General features: G+C 40.5%; 1 protein-coding gene and 1 long non-coding RNA gene across 2 annotated transcripts; both read left to right on the forward strand.

Moving 5' to 3' along the window:
• Positions 1–2,731: 2,731 nt before the first annotated feature.
• LOC148353146 (uncharacterized) lies at positions 2,732–15,746 on the forward strand. Its single transcript, XR_015852664.1, has 3 exons — positions 2,732–2,859; positions 12,698–12,789; positions 15,589–15,746. It is a non-coding gene; the product is annotated as an uncharacterized LOC148353146 (long non-coding RNA).
• A 2,581-nt stretch (positions 15,747–18,327) lies between these two features.
• On the forward strand, positions 18,328–25,259 carry rpe (ribulose-5-phosphate-3-epimerase). Its single transcript, XM_088353220.1, has 6 exons — positions 18,328–18,492; positions 19,682–19,761; positions 19,836–19,975; positions 21,692–21,826; positions 23,136–23,222; positions 24,798–25,259. Exons 1-6 carry the CDS (start codon positions 18,371–18,373, stop codon positions 24,918–24,920), a joined length of 687 nt encoding a protein of 228 aa, XP_088209346.1. The 5' UTR covers positions 18,328–18,370; the 3' UTR covers positions 24,921–25,259.
• Positions 25,260–25,473: the final 214 nt, after the last annotated feature.

A 25,473-nucleotide genomic window follows, 5' to 3' on the forward strand; every position in this document is an offset into this window, starting at 1 on the left:
TCAAATCCCCTGCACAGCTGTTTGATATCGTCACCAGTGCCGCGCACTTGGGCCTCCGAAGCGAGTCAAGTGTCCTACTGTTAAATTCTGAACCTGAAAGACTGCCACTGCCCCCTTGAGACCTCTTGCAGGAAATGGTTGTGGTGTACAGCTCTCTGAAACCTGTTCTGGTTTACTATCATCACACAGAACAATCCAAATGTGAAGACCGACAAAAGGACCAGGCATTAAGAGTATGATTATGAATCTTTACTGCAGGCATGCCAAACATATGACCCGCTGAAATTAATCCGGCCCGCCATGAACTTCTGAGTATGTCAAAAAAAAGAAGTGTCTCCAGGCACTATTTATCAAAAGTTGCGATTTTTAAAATAAATGCTCCCTCTGGCTGCTAGAGAGCAGTAACAATCCTCAGCTTTAGTAGGCCCAGCCTAGTAGTTTGATCTGATACAGTCTATTCTTATTGCCCCATATACCGCTAAAGAATTTTGGGGGTATTTAGTGTTTTAATCATTTTTTGCTTATATTTTTTCATAGTTTGTAAGGCATCATGAGTTGGTTCAGATGTAAGACTGCCTTCACTCAACTGTCAAAATAAACCAGTTAACGCGTTCAACAACAAACATTAAAATATTCTTTTTACCATTGTTTCCTAATAAATGTGTAGACTACTAAATGAATGATAAAGCATAATACTACAAAACTACAGTAAGCTAAACATCATAAGTTGACATTCTTTTATTGATATGGCCCGCCTGAGAACAGAAAGTCGGGACCCGGCCCCAGAGCCTAACTGAGTATGACATCCCTGTTTTATTGAGAAAATGATACCCATTTTTGATTGAAACATACCTTTCAATCTCAGCCAATTGCTTCACCTGATTAATAATTGCATTCCCCCACATTAAGCGATAATCAAACTTACAAACACTATGAGGCCCTTTCTTACTCACAGAAATACAGACTATGTAGAAACATACACATACACAAAAACAACAAAAGAAAAGTATAATTAGGGAAAAAGTAGCAAAAAAAAACACAAAAATTTTAGGGGCCATAGCCAACCCAAATGCCCAAACACCCAAACAAGTTAAGCACCTCGGCACCCAAGTTGGTCATGCTTTCGTCCTCCAGATGAAACTGGACACACGAAGGCGGCCATGTGACTCGGGTCAGGGTGACACAACACACTCTTCTGTTCAACAGCAGGGCCCGACAGCTTTCACTGGTTTACCCCTGCCGCACCATACGGGTGCCCTGCCCATCCCTTAAAACGCGTCCAAACATCCCACTATCCTTTTACAACACCTCTCCACTCATTCCTATCACTAACAAGAGCTCTAGCTTCCACTAGACCTCTTTCCTGCAGTGCACTCATAGCACCATCCATCCACGTCAATCGCGGCCTTCCTCTTGGTATCCTTCCATTTACTTCTGCTCTGTAGATCCTCTTCAACATTCGCTCCTCATCCATCTTCTCCATGTGTCCAAACCAACCGAGTACTCTCTTATCCACAAGCTTGCTCAGTTCCACTTCTTTTCCAGTTCTGGCTCTCAAAATTTCATTTCGCAATCTATTCAATCTTGTCACTCCTAATATACTGCTCAAACACTTCATCTCAAAAACATATAATTTCCTTCTCAAATCTGCATTCAGGCTCCAAGTCTCTGCACCATACAACACAGTCGGCACAATTACACTCTCAGTCTTCTCCTAACATCCATACTCATACTCTTGTTACTCAAATTTTTGTTACTGGTCACTCAAACTTCTCATCTCATCTCATCTCATCAGCTGCACCGCTTATCCTCAATAGGGTCGCGGGGATGCTGGAGCCCATCCCAGCAATCATCAGGCAGAGGGCAGGGGACACCCTGGACTGGTTGCCAGCCAATCGCAGGGCACACGGGGACAGACAACTCATTCGCTCATTCACACCTAGGGACAATTTGGACCGGCCAATTCACCTGAAATGCATGTTTTTGGAACGTGGGAGGAAACCGGAGTGCCCGGAGGAAACCCACGCAAGCACGGGGAGAACATACAAACTCCGCACAGGAAGTCTGGAGATGGATTTGAACCCACGACAGGTTCCCATGACATGATCTGTGCCGCACAAGCGCTAACCACTGCGCCGCCGTGCTGCCCTCACTCAAACTTGTTACTGTAAATTTAGTTTTGCTTATTAAAGGATCATATTTGCTAGTGTCCAGGGAAAACATTAGCATTGTACGTTGCTGTCTGCTACCAGTGACCAAGACGATCCGGATTGGAGTTGAAATGAGCAAGACAAGATCGTCTAACAAAAACCAAGTTTTCTAAATTGTTTTTGTTCCCAGTACAAACATGGTTATCCGGCGTACACAATATGAAATGCTCAAAAAACGTATAAAATACGAGTTAAGCGTATACGTTGACATGTATGTTGACAGCGGTGTCGGTTATCGAGTATTGATTTACCAATATGTTCATTTTTGTGAACTGCAGCTTTTTCTTCCTTCGTGAGGTGGACAAACAACAACAAGGGTTCCCTGGAGGACAGCCTTAGCTTGACAATGATGGATCTTCCCCATTTTAGTTGGCAAGTCATGCGTGGAGAAATTTAAGGCTAAATGCATGTACAGTATTTTGTTTTCACATCCTGTAGTAATTTGATCAAGTAGGCATTGTGCAATATTTAACTGCCTTGTCTAGTACAACCAAAAACAAGTGCTACAAGCAAGGAAGTAATCAACGGAGACTCAAAGTGACCAAACTGTACCATATTTCTCGTATTTTTTGGCCAGCCTTTCACTAGGAATTTACTCTTGGGGTACCCTTATCAGAAAAATGGCAGACAGCTATGTCAGCTCCCTCAGGTGAGTTTCATGTTATGTAAATCGAATATACATTTCTCGACCTACGTGTACTAAAAAATTGGAAGGTTATATGATATTCCATATTTGTTTGCTTATTATTCACATCAATCTTGTTGTTGTTTTTCTACCATTGGGAGGCGCATGATGTCCATTTAAATGTGGGTTGAGTCATTTGAGGTGTCCCTAAAAAGTAGAAAGTAGATTATTAGATTCCAAGCTCCTCTAAGTTAAATGTCGAATTGTCCTTGGGCAGGGCCCTGAACCCCTAATGCCCCCGATAAGCAGGTAGGCACCTTGCGTGGTTGCCTCTGGCAGTGTGTGAATGGGTAAGATGGAAATACATTGTAAAGTGCTTTGGGAAGTCTACAGTGACTTGATAAATACTATATAAATGCAGTCCATTTACAACTTACCATATATTAAGTTTGCATTAACAATTACCAACTGAGTTCAAAGCCCCTTTTTATTTTATTTTTTACTGCACCTATTTGCTTTTATCTTTTGTTTAGCAAAGATGTTTGAGGCAGAACACATTAGGAATGGGGGGACAGGGGTACGGTTAAGAGTAACTCCATGCTTGTCCCCGCTGCTTTTACTTTTACTGACTTGTTAGTGTAGCTTGAAAATGGTCAAAGTAAGAAAATATCTGCTTCAAGTACAGTCCATACGCCAACTCAAACTCCAAGAGAGATGAAAAACAAAGACTTTATTCAAGCATGTCTAAGAAATGCACATATTTGCATGCGCAACATAGCTTGACCAAGGTTGCAATGATGACACAAGTCAGGAAATGGCAACTTTTTAAGAGATTTTAGCAGGAGAATGTTTTCCAAGAAAAGGCTTAAAGTGATTTGTTTAAAAAAAAACAATACTTTGGTTTATTGGCAATATCTGTATGACACACATAATTTGCTGTTTCCATAGGAACCTGAGACAGAATATTTTAACTAAAAGTCAAATGTCATGCAACAACATTGGATACTGATCCGTATTCATTCTTTTTATTTTCTTGTACCTACAAGTCATTTTTCAAACGTGACAGTTTTGAACATGTGCTGTTATGAAATACTCCCCAATGGAGTCTGCACATTCGATCAATGCACTCCTCAAACACACGCATACTCCATTTTTGAGACCAATGCATTATAAAGGAACGCGTTCCTGGGACGCAATTACTTTTCTCGGTAATGAGTACTATACTGTGTTATTAATAAAATTGTGTTACTACTTTGTGTATTATGTTACTCAGCGACTTTATAAATGGAGTTCATTAATTATAGTGTCCTCTGATTGTTGGGAACTCTTGCTTCATTTAGGTTGTCACACACAACCCTTGTTCTGGCAGAGCAATGGAAGGGTATTTAAATTTACCCACACAATACAAATCAATACAGTTATGGTGGCGCTGAATTTCTCCTAACGTAGATATTTTCCCATCCGTGTATTGTCAGAACCAGAACAGGAGGAGGACCCAGATGCGTAACTTTTCTCACACAAGCTTTATTTTACGGGAAATGGGGCAGTCATGCACATTAACACAAACGCCAGTGATTCGGCGATCGCTGGGCGGAAGACGTAAGGCAGCAGTCTGGCGTGGAACAACAGGAAGCCAGAGGCCCATGAGATCGATACCAATTACACGAGCAGATACCAGATGGATGGGGTCGATACCGGACAGGACGGGATAGACAGGATTGATATCAGACACAGGAGACCGGACAGAGTCAAAACACACAAGTTTTGCGGGTGCAGAGGTTCATTGACTGACTGACAATGGGTGAGTGAAAGCACTGAGCTTAAATAGGAGGGAAGCCAATCAGTCAACGAGCCACACCTGGAGCCCAACGGGCGGGGCCAATTGGCAACCGTGACAGTGTACATACCCGCATTCAAGTCAAATTTAAAACTTTTTTTTTTTTAAGTAATCCAGGGAGCCAGCTTAAATGCGCGTATTTACACATATTTGTATGTTACCATTAGCAAATGGTAGGCAGTGTGGAGGGAGGGGGTGTGACTAATACAGGAACAACAGACAATCAATGGGGCAAACGTGAAAGCAGAATGTACGGTAAACGTGTGCTGAATTTTGGTCTTTTTATTTGCCGCTCAAAAGTCATTCAGTGAACAACAAAAATATAAAATTCCCCTTGCTTATCCCCGCCCTGCCACCCAACAGCCCAAAACACACACACACACACACACACACACACACACGCACACACACACACACACACACACACACACAAAATGGTTAAAAATACATTAAAAATAAAATAAATAGTTTTAGAAATATAAAATTATTATGGCAAGGCACAGACTAACCATGTGAGGAAAGCGACCAAACTCCCCAGCTTATCCACACTGATAGGGATGGCCTTTGTATTTTCAGCCATTGAACCACACCTTTCAGTGTGCCCATCCACCAGCCCCCTCTAAACTAGGACAGAAGAAAATCATAAAAATGTGACGGAGAAGTTAAGAATGTTATGGTAAAATGTTAAACATAAACAAATTGAACAAAAAAAAGTTCAATGTAAAGGCATATTAAAAGTGAGTCTAACCAATTAATTTGTGAAAATATAGTTACTTTTGGTGCAAAGCGCTACTTTGGGTGTCAGTATTTTGACGGTAACTGAGTTCCTTAAATTATGTAGCTAGTAACTGTCACTAGCGTAAAATCTGAACTATGGAGTGCACCTGATTATAAGCCGCACCCAGTACATTTTATACATATATAAGCCACACCTGACTATAAGCAGCACGGGACAAGAAAGTTGGTACACAGAAAGAGTTTTAATAATATACAGTACATTAACCCCTTAACGTTCCGACTGACCGACGGACTTTTGTTAAACAAATGCCTGACACTTATATTCCACCTGTCTCACTCTCATCTTTACTGCTCGGGCGCCCCTGGAGGCAGTTGGATAAGACACATAAATAAGATGCATTATTGCATAAGCCGCAGGGTTGAAGCCTGGGGAAAAAAGTCATGGCTTATAAACCAGATTTAATAGTCATTTATTTTTTTCTGTAACACTCCGAAACCCCCCTCTTCCTTCATTTTTCCTTCAAGAACGTGACAGGATGCATTAAAGGTGCAAGGACACACGTTCCAAAACACTCTCCTTTGAAAGCGCCACAAGACAAAACTGCTTTCTGGCCTGAAGTTTTGGCTCGGGAGGCCGCAATCAGCCGCCGGCAGGAAGCAGGTGGAAGCGCTCGCTCGAGATAATAGATTGAAGCTTTAATAATCAGGAAGAAGAAAACAAGGGTGTCTGTTGTACCGGTTCCTGTCCTACTGCTGCAAAGGTGACAGGTCGCATGACGCAATCCAGAGGTCACCGCTGGAAAGAAACATTCAGAGTGTACAAAGTAATTCCTTCCGCCATGGAATCTGTTGAGCCACAATTGATTGCATGCCTTTCTAGGCAGAACTGCTGAGCTTGACGTGGATTTACAACATGCTCAGTTCTATTTTGAGAAAATCACCATATGGGAAAACAATAGAGACTTTCTTGCAAAGGAATACATTAAAAAAAACAACTGTCCTTTGTGATTTAAACACACGGTTAAAGATTCTGTTTATGCCTACACCTTTTGGGCTCACTGTATATCATCGTATTGTACAGCTGTTTTTGTGGAAACATGTTGTTGTTTCCACTTATTGTAAATCAGCTAAATAAAAAAGGAAGAAAATTGATATATACCCTGTCCAAAAAAGTCCTTTCTGATATATTTTACATACTGGACTGTCTCAGAAAATTAGAATATTGTGATAAAGTTCTTTATTTTCTGTAATGCAATTAAAAAAACAAAAATGTCATACATTCTGGATTCATTACACATCAACTGAACTATTTCAAGCCTTTTATTATTTTAATATTGCTGAATTTGGCTTGCAGCTTAAGAAAACTCAAAAATCCTATCTCAAAATATTAGAATATCATGAAAAAGTGTACAAGTAGGCTATTCAACTAATCACCTGAATCATCTAATTAACTCGAAACACCTTGCGAGGGTTTCCTGAGCCTTAAAAACACTCAGCTTGGTTCAGTAAACTAAATCACAAGTATGGGGAAGACAACTCATCTGACTGCTGTCAAGAGGACCATCATTGATACCCTCCATCAGGAGGGTAAGACACAAAAAGAAATTTCTCAAAGAGCAGGCTGTTCACAGAGTGCAGTTTCAAAGCATATCCACAAAAAGTCTGTTGGAAGGGAAAAATGTGGCCGGAAACGCTGCACAACCAAGAGAGATGACCGCAGCCTTAACAAAATTGTGAAGAAGAGCCGCTTCCAGAATTTGAGGGAGCTTCAAAGACAGTGGGCTGAAGCTGGAGTCCAGGTATCAAAAGCCACAGTTCACAGACGTGTCCGGGAAATGGGCTACAATAGCCGTATTCCCATGATCAAGCCACTTCTGAACTCAAGACAACGGAAGAAGCGTCTGACTTGGGCTTTGGAGAAGAAGCACTGGACAGTTGCATAGTGGTCCAAAGTCCTCTTTTCAGACGAAAGCAAGTTTTGCATTTCATTTGGAAGTCAAGGCGCCAGAGTCTGGAGAAAGGCTGGAGAAGAGCAAAATCCAAGTTGCTTGAAATCCAGTGTGAAGTTCCCACAGTCAGCAATGGTTTGGGGAGCCATGTCAGCTGCTGGTGTTGGTCCACTGTGTTTCATCAAGTCCAGAGTAAATGCAACTGTGTACCAAGAGATTTTAGAGCACTACATGCTTCCATCTGCTGAAAAGCTCAATGGAGATGAGTATTTCATTTTCCAGCATGATCTGGCACCTGCCCACAGTGCCAAAACCACCAGTAACTGGTGCACTGACCATGGCATCACTGTCCTTGATTGGCCTGCTAATTCCCCTGACCTGAACCCCATCGAGAATTTGTGGGGTATAGTTAAGAAGAAGATGAAAGACACCAGACCTACAAATGCAAATGAGCTGAAGGCCGCTATCGAAGCATCCTGGGCATCAATAACACCTCAGCAATGCCACAGGCTGATTGCCTCCATGCCACGCCGGATTGATGCAGTAATCCGTGCAAAAGGATTCCCAACCAAGTACTGAGTGCATCAATGGACATTTTCAAATGTTTGATTTAGTTTTGCTGTTACAAAATTATTTTTTTTACTTGGTCTGAGGAAGTATTCTAATATTTTGAGATAGGATTTTTGAGTTTTTTTCAGCTGTAAGCCAAAATCAGCAATATTCAAATAATAAAAGGCTTGAAATAGTTCAGTTGATGTGTAATGAATCCAGAATGTATGACATTTTTGTTTTTTTAATTGCATTACAGAAAATAAAGAACTTTATCACAATTTTCTGAGACAGTCCAGTATATACTGGATTGTAAGACGGCTGGTATTCAAACTACAGTAAGAGAAAAGGTACTGTATTTTCCGCACTATAAGGCGCACCTAAAAGTCTTAATTTTTTTCAAAAGCTGACCATGCGCCTTATAATAGAGTGCGCCTTATATATGGCTCAATATTAAATCGCAAGGTCTCGCAACTTACGCAACGGCCGACAACTCGATTTCCCCCCGAACGTGGAGTAGTCCGCGGTGTATGCTGGGATTTATATACCGGCATTTCATTGGCTAACCAATGTGTCAATCATCATTTGAATCGATCGCTATTGGCTGAAGCTATTCGGCGCCTCGGATTGGCTAGAGGGCCAAAACAAACCCTGCAATTGGCCGAAAAAGATGTGTCAATCATCCGTTAAATCGATCGCTATTGGCTGAAGTTATTTGGAGCCTCGGATAGGCTAGAGGGCCGAAACAAACCCTGCAATTGGCCGAAAAAGATGACTGAATAGCAAGCTTGCTAAAGTACGCCATAAAGAAACATGTTTCATTAGTCTGTATTTGTAAACATTTTACTCTTCTGGATTTACTACACTCACGGTTGTAAGAAGACCATGATTGCGTATCATTTTTGAACGTAAGAACTTAGGTGAGCTATGCGGCTTTATAATTTTCCCGGTATCTTGTTTTAGAACGATCTTGATGTTGCTGTGATGAGTTGAGTGAATTAAACTCAATTCCAAGTGTTTATTATCATATGCACAGTAAAGTTGCGAGCAAAAAAGAAAATAGAAACTAAGGAATGGTTGGCATTTCTTGAATCCCAAGACTTTAACCTTCCGAATGATATTCGAAATGATACATTTGAGTGACATCGTACCGACACCGCATCCGCACGTGTCTACGACACGTATTTGCTTCTTTGCAAGCTTTGGGAATGTTAAGGGGGTAATCAGTTTGACTGAATCATCTGACTGTTTTGTCGACGTTCCCATTGTAGCGCCTTATAATCCGGTGCGCCTTATCTATGGAAGATATAGGACCAAAAACTATTTTTTGGGGGTGCGCCCTATAACCCGGTGCGCCCTATAGTGCTGAAAATACGGTAGCTTAAAAATACAAATAAAATAAACACATTTAAATTTAAATATTTGTTTTCATAGAACCTAATTAACTTTATGGCATGTGGTTTTGCCACAAAAAATAATTTTAGCAACAAACAATTAACATGTAAACCACAAAATGGCACTCGTATGAACACTATACTGTACATGTTTCTCAAAGGCAGAACAATTACTGTAAACAATAATTCAACTGTAACTTCGCATTTCCAAATTTACCCACTGTATTTTCAGGTTTTAAAGGTGTACCGAGTTATATCAGATTTCAAATTTCTGGTAAACTTTTAGGTCCACCATATACTTGTCATGATGATTGATTATTTTCATCTGTGCCCGCTCGTTTGGCACCAGCCGCTGCTGGCTTCCCGATTGGTTCCCTGTCCTACTTAAGATTCGTCCTTTCACTTGCCTGTTGTCAGTCTGTCAGCGAACTTCTGTTTTTACTAGGCAAGCATTCTGACTCTGACTCCCGTCGGCCCCTTTTTTGACCCATTTTCCACCCGTCCGTTCCTGATTTCAGTGTTTGTCTCTGGCTACAACCCGATATTTGACCTTGACCAGGTTTTGATCTCCCGTCCCGGTTATGAACTTGTTTTTTTACCCTGACCACGTTTTGCTCTCCTGTCCCGGCTATCGATCTGCTTTCCGTCTAGGACACTACGATCTCCTGCTCCGGAAGATCCACTTCCGCATTTGGAACACGTTCCGATTCTGTGAGCGGCTTGCTTCCCGCGTCCAGCGAGCACCGGATCGCGGGCGCTGCCATTCCTCTATATCTCAATAAACTTGTGGTTAACATTACACATCTGGGTCCTAATTCCGTTCTGGTCGTGACAATACTGTAGTCCGGAAAATACGGTAAATGCAACAGTTATAGGTTAGCAGACATGGGACCAAGTCACACATGTGCAAGTCTCAAGTAAGTCTCAAGTCTTCACCTTCAAGTCCCAAGTAAGTCCCAAGTATTTTTTTCTTGGGCAAGTCAAGTCACAAGTCAAGTCCCGAGTCTTAGATTGCCAAGTCCAAGTCAAGTCACAAGTCATAAAAACAGCGACTCGAGTCGACTCGAGTCCAAGTCACTAAGTCTCAAGTCCCCATGTCTGTAGGTTAGCAATAGCATATGAGTGTAATTGATTAAGAATAAAGCTGACTGCTGATGTTTAACGAGCCATCTATCATGCGATGTCTCATTGGAATCAGTCGAAGCGTATCTGCTTCACAAAGCGTGAAAAAGGAGAATTTACACCCAAACTCCTTCGCACCTTAATGAAAGAAATAAATCCAGATGGTCCATTTGTGCTGACCCGGCCTGAACCTTTTCAGTCTACTTTTTTTTATGACCGACTCGAACGTCATAAATCACATTTTTCACGTCTTGAATTACGGGTGTGTGCATATCTTTCACTTTGAACTTTATGACGTGTGTTTAAACTTTCCATCACAGTTTGTGTATGCGTGTTTGAAACGTGCGTATTCAACTCCTCAGGAAACAGCCATTAACAAAGAGCAATAAAGAAGGAGCTGTCAGCATCCTGAAAGCGCCACTCCGTGTCCCGCTCTCACCTCCTTCCTCATGATGATGATACAGTAATCCCTCACTGTATCATGGTTTACTTTTCGCAGTTTCGCTATTTCACGGATTCATGCAATGTTATCTGCATTCTGATTGGCTAAACACTCACCCCGCCCCTGCCTGTGTTTGCCCCTACAAATAATAACGTTGCCGTCTAAGTTGAACACAATGTCTAGCAAAATGATTGTCCCACCAAAAACTTTTTGTCATATTGCCACATTTCAGGCTTCAAACTTAAAGCTAAAAAAATTGAATATTTTCTAAGAATCAACAACAAGTGAGACACAATCATGAACTGGAACCAAATTATTCCAACATTTTAGCTTATATTTACAACAACAAAACTGAAAGGCAGGCTGCCTGTTCTCTTAGCTCAGCCAACTGGGTCCAGATGTTCCCTGCTGACTAATGAATGCTACAATGTCGACCTAAATAATTAATAATGACACAGTGAGCATTAAGTCTTAGTTCAAATACACCTGCTCCGTGTTAGGCTCAATTAGATGCTGGAGGACGGACATCATTATGAAGACCAAAGAACACATGAAGCAGGTCCGGGAAAAAGTTGAAAAACAGGATGGGATACAAGAAGATTTAGAAATGTTACACATCTCCCGAGCACTGCGAGCATTATTATCAAAATGGAGTGAGATTAAAACTACTGAGAACCTGCTAAGACCTTGCTGCCCCTTTAAACTTTCATCCAAAACGGGGAAAAAAATGATCAGAGAAGCAACCAAGAGGGAAACCAAGAGGCCCTCGATCACATTGAGTGACCTACAGGCATATACATCTGAGGTGGGACAATCTGCATACGACAACTATTAGTCATATACTGCATAAATCTACCCTTCATAGAAGTGTAGGAAGAGGAAAGCCTTTTTTGAAATGTAAATGTCTGTTTGACCTTTTGCAAGAAGCCAAATGGAATACACAAATAACTTGTGTAACAAGGTGCTCTCTCCAGATGAGACCAAAATTGAACATTTTAGGCTGAATTCAGAGCATTACGTTCGGTGTGAGAGTAACACTGCCCATCACCCTAAAAATAGCATCCCCACTGTTAAACACGGGGGTGGCAGCATCATGCTCCAGCGTTGCCTTTCTTCAGCAGGGATTGGGAAAATTGAGTTAATGGGAAGATAGATAGAGCCAAATACAAAGCTATTCTTGCCAAAAACCCGTTGGAGTCTGCAAGAGATATAAGAATGGGATGCAGGTTCGCCTTCCAACAAGACAAGACCGTAAACATAAAGCAAAATCTACAATAGAATTGTTTAAAATTAGCAATAGAAAAGGTGTTAGAATGGCCAAACCAAAGTACAGACGTCAATCCTACAGAGCATGTAAATTCTGTGCACAAATGATCACCATCTAACCTCAAGGAACTCAAGCTGTTTTGTAAGGAAGAATGGGTAAATATTTCTGTTTCAAGATGTGCAAAACGAATTGAGACACACACAAGAAAACTTGTGGTTGTGATTGCAGCAAAAGGAGATTGTAAAAATAAATAACTCAAGGGGCTGGCAATATTTTGCAATGTCTACTTTTGAAAAAAATGTTAACATAATGAAGAATGTTGAATCACTGTGCTTTCTTCTCACACATATTTGATTCTTGGAAAATATTTTGAGTAGTTTCTGTAATAGTTTGAAGCCTGAAATATGGCAAAATGTGACCAATACTTTTAAAGGAGCCTGTGTGGTGTGAAGCAAATTGTAAAGTGCTTTGGAAGGTCTACAATGACTTGAAAAGTGCTTTTTAATGCAGACCATTTACCATAACTGTATGTACATTATGTAATCGCATGTTTTTATATTAAAGCAATCAAGTCAACAAAATGCTCTGGACTGAAAAAAAGCACCTGTGGCTGGACCCAAAAGGCATAGGGAAATGCTTGCTCTCGATAAAGGAAGGTAAAGCTTCACATAGTGAAAAGATTGATGTAAAATTTTTATTTGCTTGGCAGACGCTAAAGCTGTAACACATTTATCTTGGCACTGCTCTCTGGTCAAAAAATGATGGTTTGAAAGCTGTAACTTAATAGCTGTTGAGATTGACAACGGATTTAAACGATTTTGGAGGGATGTACAGCTGGTAAATTACGACTCTAAAATATATAAAACGAAGCCAAAAATCAACTTTTATTATCACACTTGTCGTTATAGCAAAATGTTCTAATCATTGCCTTTAATTGTGAAATTAGACAGTCCATCCATCCATCCATTATCTGCACCGCTTATCCTCAGTAGGCTTGTGGAGGGTGCAGGAGCCCATCTAAACAGTACATATTTTCTATAAATCTTTCCCCTGATCCAGAAGTCAATTATCACTAATAATATATGTAAACATTATGGTATCTTTGTATAACTTGTTTTCCTCCACTAAAATGTTTAGTTTCTGTCTTTCCATTATTCATACATTATTTATTATTGAGTTAGTAAGCTCAGTTATAAAGAAACATTGCTGCGAAACATCTTCTTAGCTGATGGATAAAAAAAACCGAAATAAGTAAAAATTAAAAAGGAACATCACATTTTTGTTTTTCAATAATGTCCACATGATGGCGACAAAATGTCATCAGAAATGAAAAGGTGATTGTGTCCTGAATCAATGGAGCAACATAGAAGCAAGATTAGTTTTACAAAATTAAATTGACACTACATAAGTTATTTGTTAAAATATGTTTAAAAAGAACAGACATTTTATTTGTTGTTTGAAATAATCTTTTCAAATTAACAATTTTACGCCATTTTTTTGTTATCCAATAAAGTCCAAATGATGGCGACAAAATAGAATCTGAAGTAAAACGGTGATTGTGATGTAAATCAATAGTACAATATAGCAGCGAAATTATTTTAAAAATTATATATTCAACAGTACAGGATAGGTGTCTTCAACGAGGTGCCCCCTAAGGGTAGCTCAGGTGCCTACGACCTGTTCCAAAAATAGATCACGAGTGCTGGGACATTTTGATTTTCGAGTAAAATAGTTCTTTAGTGGTCGATTGAGTCTATTTAACCCTAGTGCCAATTATCAACCGGTAACAACATACTAATAACATAGTAGTAACATGATCAGTTGTTATTTTAGAAATGCATATCAAACTGGGTGCATTTTGCGCTTATAAATAACAAAAAGTATCGGCTTGAAAAGGGATAGAGAACCCTGGTACAGAAGTTATTTGTAAAAAAAAAATTCTAAAAAGTGTATTGAGTACACTACTTTTATTTGTTAAACAAATGCTTGAGCCTGTAAATTGGGTTAGTTTGTTTTTTTGTCTTCAGCCAACTAATAAAGAAAATTTTCTATTTAGGGCAGCATGGCTGTGCAGAGTTTACATGTTTTTCCCGTGCTTGCATGGGTTTCCTCCGAGCACTCCGGTTTCCTCCCACATTCTAAAACCATATTTTAAATGTATTTTAGTTGCCTTGTCGACATTGTTTAGCATTATAAGAAGTTTTGCATGGCTGTGGCCGCTATTCATGTGTGTGTGTGTGTGTGTGTGTGTGTGTGTGTGTGTGTGTGTGTGTGTGTGTGTGTGTGTGTGTGTGTGTGTGTGTGTGTGTCTGTCGATAGGTAAGTGTAAGTGTGAAGCACATTGTAAAGCACTTGGGAGGTCTTCAGTGACTTGAAAAGCACTACAGTATATAAATGCAGATCATTTACCATAGCTTTTAAAAAAAATAACTCTTATCCTCCTCTGAAGAGACGGATGAGAGGGAATGTGGTTTCCTGAGAGAACGCAGTCACCATGGTGACCAAAATTGTGTGTTCACGTCATCTGAAACATCAGCAACTGAAAAGTACTTGCATCGTTTATGCATCAGTTCAGTGTTCTTGCAATTAAAACGTTACTTTGCAAGCAAAGTGCCACTGTGTTCATGGGCAGCATTGTTTAGATATCAAAAATGGAAAATGACCCAAAAAAAATCACAGAAGTAAAAAATCTGCTTGAAATGCCTTTCACAAAAGCTGTTTTTGTCACAGTTGCCATGGTGCCCAATTGGCACCAGCTGCGGCTCGTTGACAGATTGGCTTCCCTTCTATTTAAGCTCAGTGCTCTCACTCGTCCATTGTCAGTCCGTTAACAAACCTCTGCCCTGCAACACGTGGGTTTTAGACTCTGTCCGGTTCCCTGCCTGTGTTTCCTGTCCGGCATCGTTCCCGTCTATTTTGTCCTGTTTAATATTGATCTCCAGTTTCGTTCCCGTCTAGTTTGTCCTGTTTAATTTCGATATCCAGTTTTGGCTTCTTGTAATTCCACTCCAGACTGCTTCCGCCAAACGATTGCCGAATCACTGGCGTTTGGGTTAATGTGCATGACTGCCCCAGAACATCTAGCCACAGCACAAAAATGAGGACTTAAAATTACTAATTAAGAAGCGACTTAAGTCAAAGTTACAGTGCATGAAGGTAAAAATACACGGGTTCCCCTGACGTTGTATCCTAAATGCGATATTTTGAAGTCAATGTCGAACAAAGTTGAAAAGTAAAGTCAGTAGAGTTTGTCGAGAACCGGCTTCTTCGGCTCGGCTCACTAAAAGAAACCGGCTCTTTCGGTCCTAAACGGCTCTTCTGTCATGATTACTAACTCTGATCACCTGGAGCAATCATGTGGGTGCCTTCTGATTGGCTGGCACTTTGTTCTTAAGCACGCTGCGCCCAGACCTCCTCGTCATAGTGTACTTTGGTAACTCTGTGTGACTCTCCAGATTTCCCGTCGGTCAAAGAACGCTGCTTACCTGCTTCTGCCTGCCTCCGATCCGACCTGTTTTCCGCCCCACGCTTCGATCTCCTCTCCAGCCCCGGTAAACTCGACCTGCCTGACTTCCGCACTCCGATTGGCCACTTGATCCGAATCTATCTCTCCGGCTCCGCTGCTGACGTCTGACGGCCATCACGTCTCCCGCAAGCCCTGAACGCTTCCTTAAATAAAGCACTGAAACGAATGCTCTGGGGTTTCCTGGTCTGTTCTGGTCTCTTGATATCTTCAGGTTGTTTTTGCTTCTTTAATCCCAACATGACCAAATAGTATGTAAAATTATGCACAAAATGACTTAAAAGAATGAAGGAATAGAAGAAAAAAATACCAATATGAAAAAGTAGTGAAAAGCTGAGAAAAAAAAGAAACAAAAGGAAGAGAAAAAAGAAGGAAAAATTTAGAAAAAAAGACAGAAATAAAGAAAAGAAAGAAATGTAGGAAAAAAGTAAATAGAAAACAAAAAGAAAAAAGTAACAGCTCGGAAAAAATAAACACAATGAGATTTTCTTAAAGGAATTTTTTTTAAAAAGGAGAAAAAAAACACAGAAAAAAAAAAAAGGTTGTGTTGCATTCAAATAATTTCCAATTATATCAAGTGAATCTTGTTGCCAACATTGTACTTCCACTAAAAATGTGATTAAGTACAGTTCTGTATCTTACAACCGACTAAATAAGCCCCCCAATATGTTAATATCATGTGACAAAATATATCAGGAAATAAAAAGAAATGGATATCTTGTGAAAGAATTGTAAGAACAAACGACGTTTGTAGGCCGTACAACCTTTGCAATAGTACATGAGTCAATTCATTCAAAAGAGAAAAATAATTTTGCATTGCCGGAAAATGTAACTTGATGTCAAGTTTTGGACATGTTTGATAATTATCTTGCCACACTTGGGATTATGGTTGCTCACTGTTGTTTCAAGCGTTACTCACCGACTTGGTGTGAACGCTCAGACCCATGGAAAATTAGAGGGAACATTGGTCGTGGGTAGTATACTTTTAGGCTACATTGGGTCGCCTCTGTGTTGGCACATGTCTTGTTAAAGTCATTATATAGACTATGGTAGCTTTTTTGTTTTAATCACGCTAATCAATATTCCATCATTATTACAATATACAGACTACGATCGCGACATACATTCTGTCGGAAGCGCAGTGCTGAGAAGCATAGTTCATGCAAAGGGGAGTCAGGTTTTGCAGGGGAGTCAGATTTAGGCACAACACCAGCACCGGTGTTCTGACATGTTTTCGTACTTGCGTGAATTTTCCTACCGGAGGCTAATTCAACTATAACAGTAGTATAATATCGAGTGTATTTTATATAACATATAGTCAATAACACAAATTGAACCATCTCGCCCACTACCAAGAAGGGCAGAACACCGGCGGCATCTTTGCAAAGACAGACATTTTGCAAGCCACTAAGACGGCGCTTTTTTGTGACTTTTTTGCCTCTTTTACAACGCCGGTCCATATGGGTAACGAGTAAAATACTTATTTTCTAAGGAAAGCAAGTAAAATGGATGAAAATAGTGGCTCACATGAACAGCAGCTTAGTTCACACATAAGTTAAACTCAGAAGCATTGACTTTCCTTGGCTTGCACACACCTTAATGTGATTAGAACTGAACCCATCAACACTTACAAACAATTATTATTAAATTTGTGTTATCAAATATCTCTCTCATTAGCTACACCGCTTATCGTCAGTAGGGTCGCAAGGGTGCTGGAGCCCATCCCAGCAATCATCGGGCAGTGGACACCATGGAATGGTTGCCAGCCAATCGCAGGGCACACAGGGACAGACAACTCACTCGCTTATTCACACCTAAGGAGAATTTGGACCGGCCAATTCACCTGAAATGTGTGTTTTTGGAACGTGGGAGGAAACCGGAGTGCCCAGAGGAAACCCACGCAAGCACAGGGAGAACATACAAACTCCGCACAGGAAGTCTGGAGCTGGATTTGAACCCACGCAGGAGGTTCCCAGGACATGATCTGTGCCGCACATGCGCTAACCACTGCGCCGCTGTGCTGCCCGTTATTAAATATATATTATATAATTTACACGCAAATGGTGAAAATGTTATATTATAGTTACAGTATAGCCGAATCTGCCTCAGGTAGGAAAATTCGCCTGAGTAGGAAATATGGCAGAACCGGCTATTCCAATTTGAAAAAAATACATAGCATTGAATGAGTTAATGTGTTCCAATTTGAATTAATAAATTAATGGCTAATCGAATACTTTTTTTGAAAAACGTAAAAAAGGAAGATAATAGGAGGTTTTGAATGATAAGTGACATTCTTTCGGTTTGCGCTCAATGATTAGGAGTATTGGAGAAGTACACCACCCAGTGTCGATGGCGGGTTGCAATCTTATTTTCAAGGCGGAAGTAAAGCTCTTCCCGTTTCACTTTTTATTTCCTAATCCCATTTACTAAGACATAGCTTTGTTCCCTACTCGGTGAGCATGTATTTTCAAAATAAAAGCATTGTGTTGAGTTTAAAGCGATTTAATTTTTCCAACAATCTAGTCAAGAAAACGAATAAGAGTTGAACATTATACTTTTTTCTCATATTGAAGAAAAAAAAGAAAAAAATTCTCTTTTTGGGGGAAAAATTAATCTTTTTTTTTTATGCTGGATTGTAAAGGAGGCTCTCTTCCGGTGTCCGTTTCCAAACATTACCTGGCCAACTTAGCCACTGTAGCAGTCCGATAGTCATCATGTCGTATTGTGCCAAAATTGGGCCGTCCATCCTGAGCAGCGACTTGTCGTGTTTGGGCAATGAGTGCGTGCGGATGATGGAGTTTGGGGCAGACTATTTGCACCTTGACGTCATGGACGGGTTAGCTTGTAAACTCTTTATTGACTGTTTAGCTAGCGCGCTACTGCTAGCTCGGAATCACGTGCACCAGGGGTTTGGGAAAAAGTAAACAAAATTCATAAAATAGATGTTAGGTGTCTTGCAAATTGGGTCATCATGCTAAACATCGCTATTACATATTTGCTCGGCTCTACACAAATCTTTTTAATTATTTACTCAGAGTTAACCTGCATATAAATCACAACTCGTGCAAGGATCGATCGATACGGGGTTTTCGGGGCCGATATGGTACAGTTTACGGGCCGAAAACCGAAATCTGTAGCCGATGTTCATTTGCTGCAAAAGCCTAAAATTTAGCGTAGGAAAATTGAATAGTGTCAAAAGACACAAAGAATGTTTGTTTTGAATTAAAGTATAACTTTATTTGCTCTCTCTGAAAACTTTTACGGTCAATACATCAGAATTTCAACACGGCTAACATGAATTACCTTTCACCCAAACCTAAAACTAACATTGCAGGATATAAAATTAGGCTTTATAGCAACTTGAACAAAGGTATACAAACCTAAATATCTTTATGGACCTTTTGACATTAAATAAATAAAATGTCAATAAAACCAACATGACTTAAATAAATTTTACTTAAAGTGCATCGAAATCTCATTAGAGCTCGCGAATTGTAAAGTGTGGTCACTCCTCTTTTAGACCCATATTGACAGTAATTTTTATGGTAACGGCTAATCACTCAACACATGCACTTGATGGTCGAAATACTGTTATGATAAGAGCTAATCTCGCTCCACGTGAACGTGCGTCCATTTAAACAAGTTAATTGCAGTTTTTACGTTATCTTAGGTCACACAGACACACTCTTCACTGACTTTTAAAAATCCCAATATTCTCATCAGTCTTTACTCACATGCATGTCAGGACTAGGGATCTGGCAGAGCTGCCACTGTTTACCGTTTATTCTTCCTGCCTTAGTGGCTCGTCCCGTTAGCTTAGGTGCGGAGTGGGTAGAGTCTGAGACTAAAGGCAGGAGAGAGGGATGGAAAGGTTCGGCTGTGGCTAAGCCTAAATCATCGCCATATAATAATAATGAATGATTATACTGTTCTCCGTCAAACTCCCAAATACCGGTGCTCTTAATCGGCCCACCCGATAATCGGTCAACCTTTAACATCCACTCATTTTTTTCTTCTCTGGGTAGCCACTTTGTCCCCAATATCACATTTGGGCACCCCATGGTGAAATGCCTGCGGAAATCGGTAGGAAAAGACCCCTTCTTTGGTAAGAAGATGACAATTCCATTTTTGTTGTCCATGCAAATTGTGCTTGAGCTTAATCATGATTGCGTCTTGTAGACATGCACATGATGGTGTCTAGGCCGGAGCAATGGGTGAAGTCAATGGCTGCAGCAGGAGCTAACCAGTACACATTCCATCTGGAGGCCACCAGCAACCCTGGGAACCTCATCAAAGAAATTCGAGAAAGTGGCATGAAGGTAAAACGTCGCTCTTTTTGCATACATTTCAATTGTATACCTTATCCTACAAGTCCCCAACCTTTGCTGTACCATGGACCAGTTTAGTGTCTGACAATTAATAGTTCTTGTGTGGCGTCTCCCTCATCCTTGGAATCCAGAGTGCCGTTTGGCATGGGGAGAACATGCAAAATCTACCCAGCAGAATTGAACCATGGACCGTTGAACTGTGAGGCAGACATAGCACACTCTGATCTCTATCATAACGTTCAATGCAAAATGTCATGTCCATCCTTGTGCAAAGTTTTTTAAAAAACAAACTCACCAAATGAACCAACCTATGAAGTGTGTTGGTGTTACAGTTTGTGGTCTCTGTGTCGTGTTCTTGAAATCATTGCCGAAAGTGTCTCTGTGACGATAAGTTTGTTTACTATCTTCGTAACATGACTTAGTTGGCGCCAATTGACCATTCTTAACGATGATTGGCTAAAAGCGCATATTTCTGATTCATACTTTGCTGTATCTTCTTCAGACTAAAATAGATGTTTCGAGGGCTGCACGATTAACCGAAATCGAATCGATATCGCAATGTGATGTAGTGTGATAGAGAAACCACAAAACATTGTTTTTTTTTTTCAAGGATTCATAGTTCAAGTTTGTTATTTGAGTGATGGAGTGCCAACAAGAATTGTCAGCCTTCGTGGTGGTTTAACAGCGCGGGCCAATCAGAAGCAGGTTTTAATGGCACTAGCCAGTAAAAACCTGGCAAAGTTTGAGAGACATGTGTGCGCGTGACAGTTTAGCAGCCGGGCGCACAAGTGGCCACCAAAAGAAATGCCACGGCTCGTAGCTTTCATGGCTTGTTAAATTAAAAATAAATTATTTAAATTGGACTCTGAGGAAAAGTGAGAAAAGCTCATAGAAAAGCTGAACCTAAGCAGGGGCTGCCTGGATTTTTATCGCGTCTGGGAATTGACTGAGGCGGCGTCACAAGGAAAAGCTAAGAGCTCGGCTAACAACTCTTAAATGCCACTGCCGAACGTTGCTAGTCACCAACACCAGATCCATTACCTATAAAGCGGATGACTTGGAACTTCTACTCTTGGATAACCGCTACATTTTTGTCTCTTATATTTTAATCATCACAAAGAACTTGAAGAAGTCGCGGTTACCCGACGCGAGCATGTAGCTTGTCAGCCGCATCCTAAATAGATTTCTCACGTTGAAAGGAGTAGCGCTCCAATTTCATTGTACTTTTGAATCAAAACAATAAAAACTGTTTATCCAACGGCAATTTCTGTTTTAATTTGTAGATCTACAGTTATTGTTCCAGTCGTATACTCTTAGTCCAGAAGGTCATCAATTCAAGATAAGTTTGCGTGTCACTATGTTTAAGTTCTCCCCATCAACAAAACAAGCACAGAAAATGCACTTTACTTGTAAAATCGAAAATCACGTCTTAATTGAAATACCAATTAAAAAAAACGCAATTACATTTTTTTCCCAAAATCGCGAGCCCTACTTGTTTCCAATGTGACAGTTCGACCGCCCTACAGCGCACACCACACTGATTTGAACTCAAACCAAGTCCAAATCATAGCAGAGTTAGTAAAACAATAATACACACAAAATAATGTAACTTATTTTTCTTTGTATGAGGCCTGGTACCGGTCTTTTACCAGGAGGTTGGGAACCCCTGCCTTATAAAACCTCATCCTTTTTCATCTTTGTCTGCAGGTGGGTTTGGCAATAAAGCCCGGTACAACGGTTGAGATGCTGGCACCGTGGGCCAACCAGATCGACATGGCCCTGGTCATGACTGTTGAACCGGGCTTTGGAGGACAAAGATTCATGGAGGACATGATGCCGAAGGTAGCCCCTTGAATAGAGAAACCAAGCTGAACAAAATCAATGTACCGTATTTTCCGCACTATAGGGCGCACCGGGTTATAGGGCGCACCCCCAAAAAATAGTTTTTGGTCCTATATCTTCCATAGATAAGGCGCACCGGATTATAAGGCGCTACAATGGGAACGTCGACAAAACAGTCAGATGATTCAGTCAAACTGATTACCCCCTTAACATTCCCAAAGCTTGCAAAGAAGCAAATACGTGTCGTAGACACGTGCGGATGCGGTGTCCGTACGATGTCACTCAAATGCATCATTTCTAATATCATTCGGAAGGTTAAAGTCTTGGGATTCAAGAAATGCCAACCATTCCTTAGTTTCTATTTTCTTTTTCGCTCGCAACTTTACTGTGCATATGACAATAAACACTTGGAATTGAGTTTAGTTCACTCAACTCATCACAGCAACATCAAGATCAATCTAAAACAAGATACCGGGAAAATATAAAGCCGCATAGCTCACCTAAGTTCTCACGTTCAATAATGATATGCAACCATGGTCTTCTTACAACCGTGAGTGTAGCAAATCCAGGAGAGTAAAATATTTACAAATACAGACTAATGAAATATGTTTCTTTATGGCGTACTTTAGCAAGCTTGCTATTCAGTCATCTTTTTCGGCCAATTGCAGGGTTTGTTTTGGCCCTCTAGCCTATCCGAGGCTCCGAATAACTTCAGCCAATAGCGATCGATTTAACTGATGATTGACACATCTTTTTCGGCCAATTGCAGGGTTTGTTTTGGCCCTCTAGCTTATCCGAGGCTGCGAATAACTTCAGCCAATAGCGATCGATTTAACTGATGATTGACACATCTTTTTCGGCCAATTGCAGGGTTTGTTTTGGCCCTCTAGCCTATCCGAGGCTGCGAATAACTTCAGCCAATAGCGATTGATTTAACTGATAATTGACACATCTTTTTCGGCCAATTGCAGGGTTTGTTTCGGCCCTCTAGCCTATCCGAGGCTCCGAATAACCTTAGCCAATAGCGATCGATTCAAATGATGATTGACACATTGGTTAGCCAATGAAACGCCGGTATTCAAATCCCAGCATACACCGCGGACTACTCCACGTCCGGGGGGAAATCGAGTCAGCGGCTGTTGCGTAATTTGCGAGACCTTGCGATTTAATATTGAGCCATATATATAAAGCGCGCCGTATTATAAGGCGCATGGTCAGCTTTTGAAAAAAATTAAGACTTTTAGGTGCGCCTTATAGTGCGGAAAATACGGTAGGTTGCAATTTTATGTCTTTGTGATTGTGTGTGCAGGTGAGTTTTTTAAGGCGTCAGTTCCCCTCACTGGACATCGAGGTTGACGGTGGGGTTGGGCCCGAAACTATTCAAAAGTGTGCTGAGGTAAGCAATGGAGGAAGCTGCCCTGTGCTCTGGTGTCCCCAAAACGAATTTGCCATCCAACAGCTACTGGAAAATTAAGCAGCACATCTTACAAGGGTTCGGGGCAGGGGAGACAGTATCACATAAAACAAGTTTTAAAATTGCTGCATTGACTCTACATGCGTTTCCGGATTGTTCCCAACCCCTTAACGTTCCGATGGCCCGCAGTCTTTACGATGTCACCAGTCAATTAAATACATCATGCCAAATAGCCTTCGAAAGCTTAAACTCTTGGGATTCAAGATATGCTCACCATTAAAAAATATACTGATCACAGAAACAACATGATGAGTCTGAAACAGGATACCTGAAAACTATAAAGCCAGGGTAGCTGACAAAGTACACAACTATGGGCTCCTTGCATCCAAGAGAGTCTAGTGAATCTAACTGTGTAATACATTTACTCCAAAACACATTATACTGACGGATAAAAAAAGAATCCGCCAAAAAGCATTTCTGCATAAATGGATGTTCTTTGTTGCTAGCTGCCTGTTAAACCCCCACCAAATCCTGTTGATGAATAAACAGACTAGTAAAATTATTTTCTATAGACCATTGGCATCTGAACTTGTGATTAGCACCTTTTCGGCCAATTGCAGGCTTTGTTTTACGGTCCAACGCTCTCATTAGCCTATGTAGGCCTGTAATGCTAGACACATTGGTTAGCAAATGAAATTCTGAATAATCGATATGAATATGTCCCTATTGTATTCAAATTAGACCCTGGAATAAGTGTCCATAACCCCCCTAGCGATTCATTTTATGTGCAAGTGTGCACATTGATTGACTTCTGGAAAGAGAAGTCAAACGTTTAAAACGCTTTTACAATTTCTGAAAAATTGGCCAAAGTAAAATACACATTTGCAAAGATTTTAGTGTTGAAACTGGTGGTCTTTATAAGGCCACCTTTGGAACTACCTAAACCTACCATTAAAAAAACGTGTAAACTACTATGTTTAGTTTTTCAGATTGTGATCAAATTTGACACGGTACCAGATTAGGAATCAAGCAATTGTCTCACTTTAGAGCTAAGATGCCGATGCAACACTTTTTCCAGCATTTAATTACAAACAAATTCAGGCTTGAATAAAAACTTTCTATTTCTGTGTAGTATAACTTGGATTACTCAATGTTAGTAGCACTTGCCGTGAGTATTTCAGGTTCGAATAAAACTTCAAAGTTTTACCTTTCAAAATAGACCCAAACCCTTTATATTCTCCAAATGGTTTAAGAACAGCATTCAATTTACTTCGGGTGTGTCTTAGATTGGGGTTTTAGGTGAATTTTACAGGTACGTTAAGAGGTGAAGGTGCTTTTACTAGTTTTTAAATGTCTTAACAGTCTTGGGCCATCTTATCTGTCTAAGCCAGTGTTTTTAACCTCTGTGCTGTGGCACAGTAATTAATTGTCGTCCAGTGCCATGGGAAATTATCCAATTTGTTTGCCTTTCATTTAGATTTACTTACTACGAAAACATTTTGATTTGAAAACTGAATGCCGAAAGCCTTAATCTTGGCCTTCTCCTGTCTCTCCTAGGCGGGTGCTAATATGATTGTCTCAGGCAGCGCCGTGATCGGCAGCGACGACCCTCGCGCCGTCATCAAACAACTCCGCACCGTTGTGGCGGAAGCCATCCTGAAACGCTCTCTGGACCGCTGAGGTGACTTTCCAATTAGCTCCGGTGGAAGCAGGAAGTGAGGCCCTTTGGCTGAAGGAACCTTAAAACATTCCTGGTAAACGTTTTTTAGCCACTCAGAAGTGAAATGAACCAAAAACATTTTTCTGTATACCGTGTATATACGCACATTTCTGGCAAACGTCCCTAAAGTTGATTTTGTTTTATAAAAAGCTCTCAAATATATTTTCTGAATTTGATTTTCGGGTGGAGTGTGCCAGTGATATGCTGTAGCTCAGAGCCAACTCAGTTTGGCTCTGGGACCCGATTCAGACTTTCTGTTCTCAGGCGGGCCGGATCAGTAAATGAATGTCACCTACAAATGTTATTGTTGCTGTAGTTTTTCAATTTTATGCTTTATCATTCAGACTTCTTTACCAGCCTACCCTACATACTACATTCATGGAGACAAGATTTTTTTTCTAAGCTGTACGCACTTATTCACAAACAATAGAAAAAAATAATTTTCATGTTGGGTTTTGGATGCGGGTGTCAAAACTTTTCAGAAGGCAGGCCAAGTTTGGTTAGCTGAAAATG

The sequence above is a fragment of the Urocampus carinirostris genome, chromosome 14 (genome assembly GCF_059441175.1).
Source record: "Urocampus carinirostris isolate Australia breed hairy pipefish chromosome 14, RoL_Ucar_1.0, whole genome shotgun sequence".
Taxonomy (NCBI): Eukaryota; Metazoa; Chordata; class Actinopteri; order Syngnathiformes; family Syngnathidae; genus Urocampus; species Urocampus carinirostris.

Excerpts from the sequence above, each read along its gene's own strand:
- rpe (XM_088353220.1), top strand. The coding sequence starts at position 18,371 with ATGTCGTATTGTGCCAAAATTGGGCCGTCCATCCTGAGCAGCGACTTG. Across the intron at positions 18,493-19,681 it reads CACCTTGACGTCATGGACGG|CCACTTTGTCCCCAATATCA; the intron begins GTTAGCTTGTAA and ends TTCTCTGGGTAG. Across the intron at positions 19,762-19,835 it reads AGGAAAAGACCCCTTCTTTG|ACATGCACATGATGGTGTCT; the intron begins GTAAGAAGATGA and ends TGCGTCTTGTAG.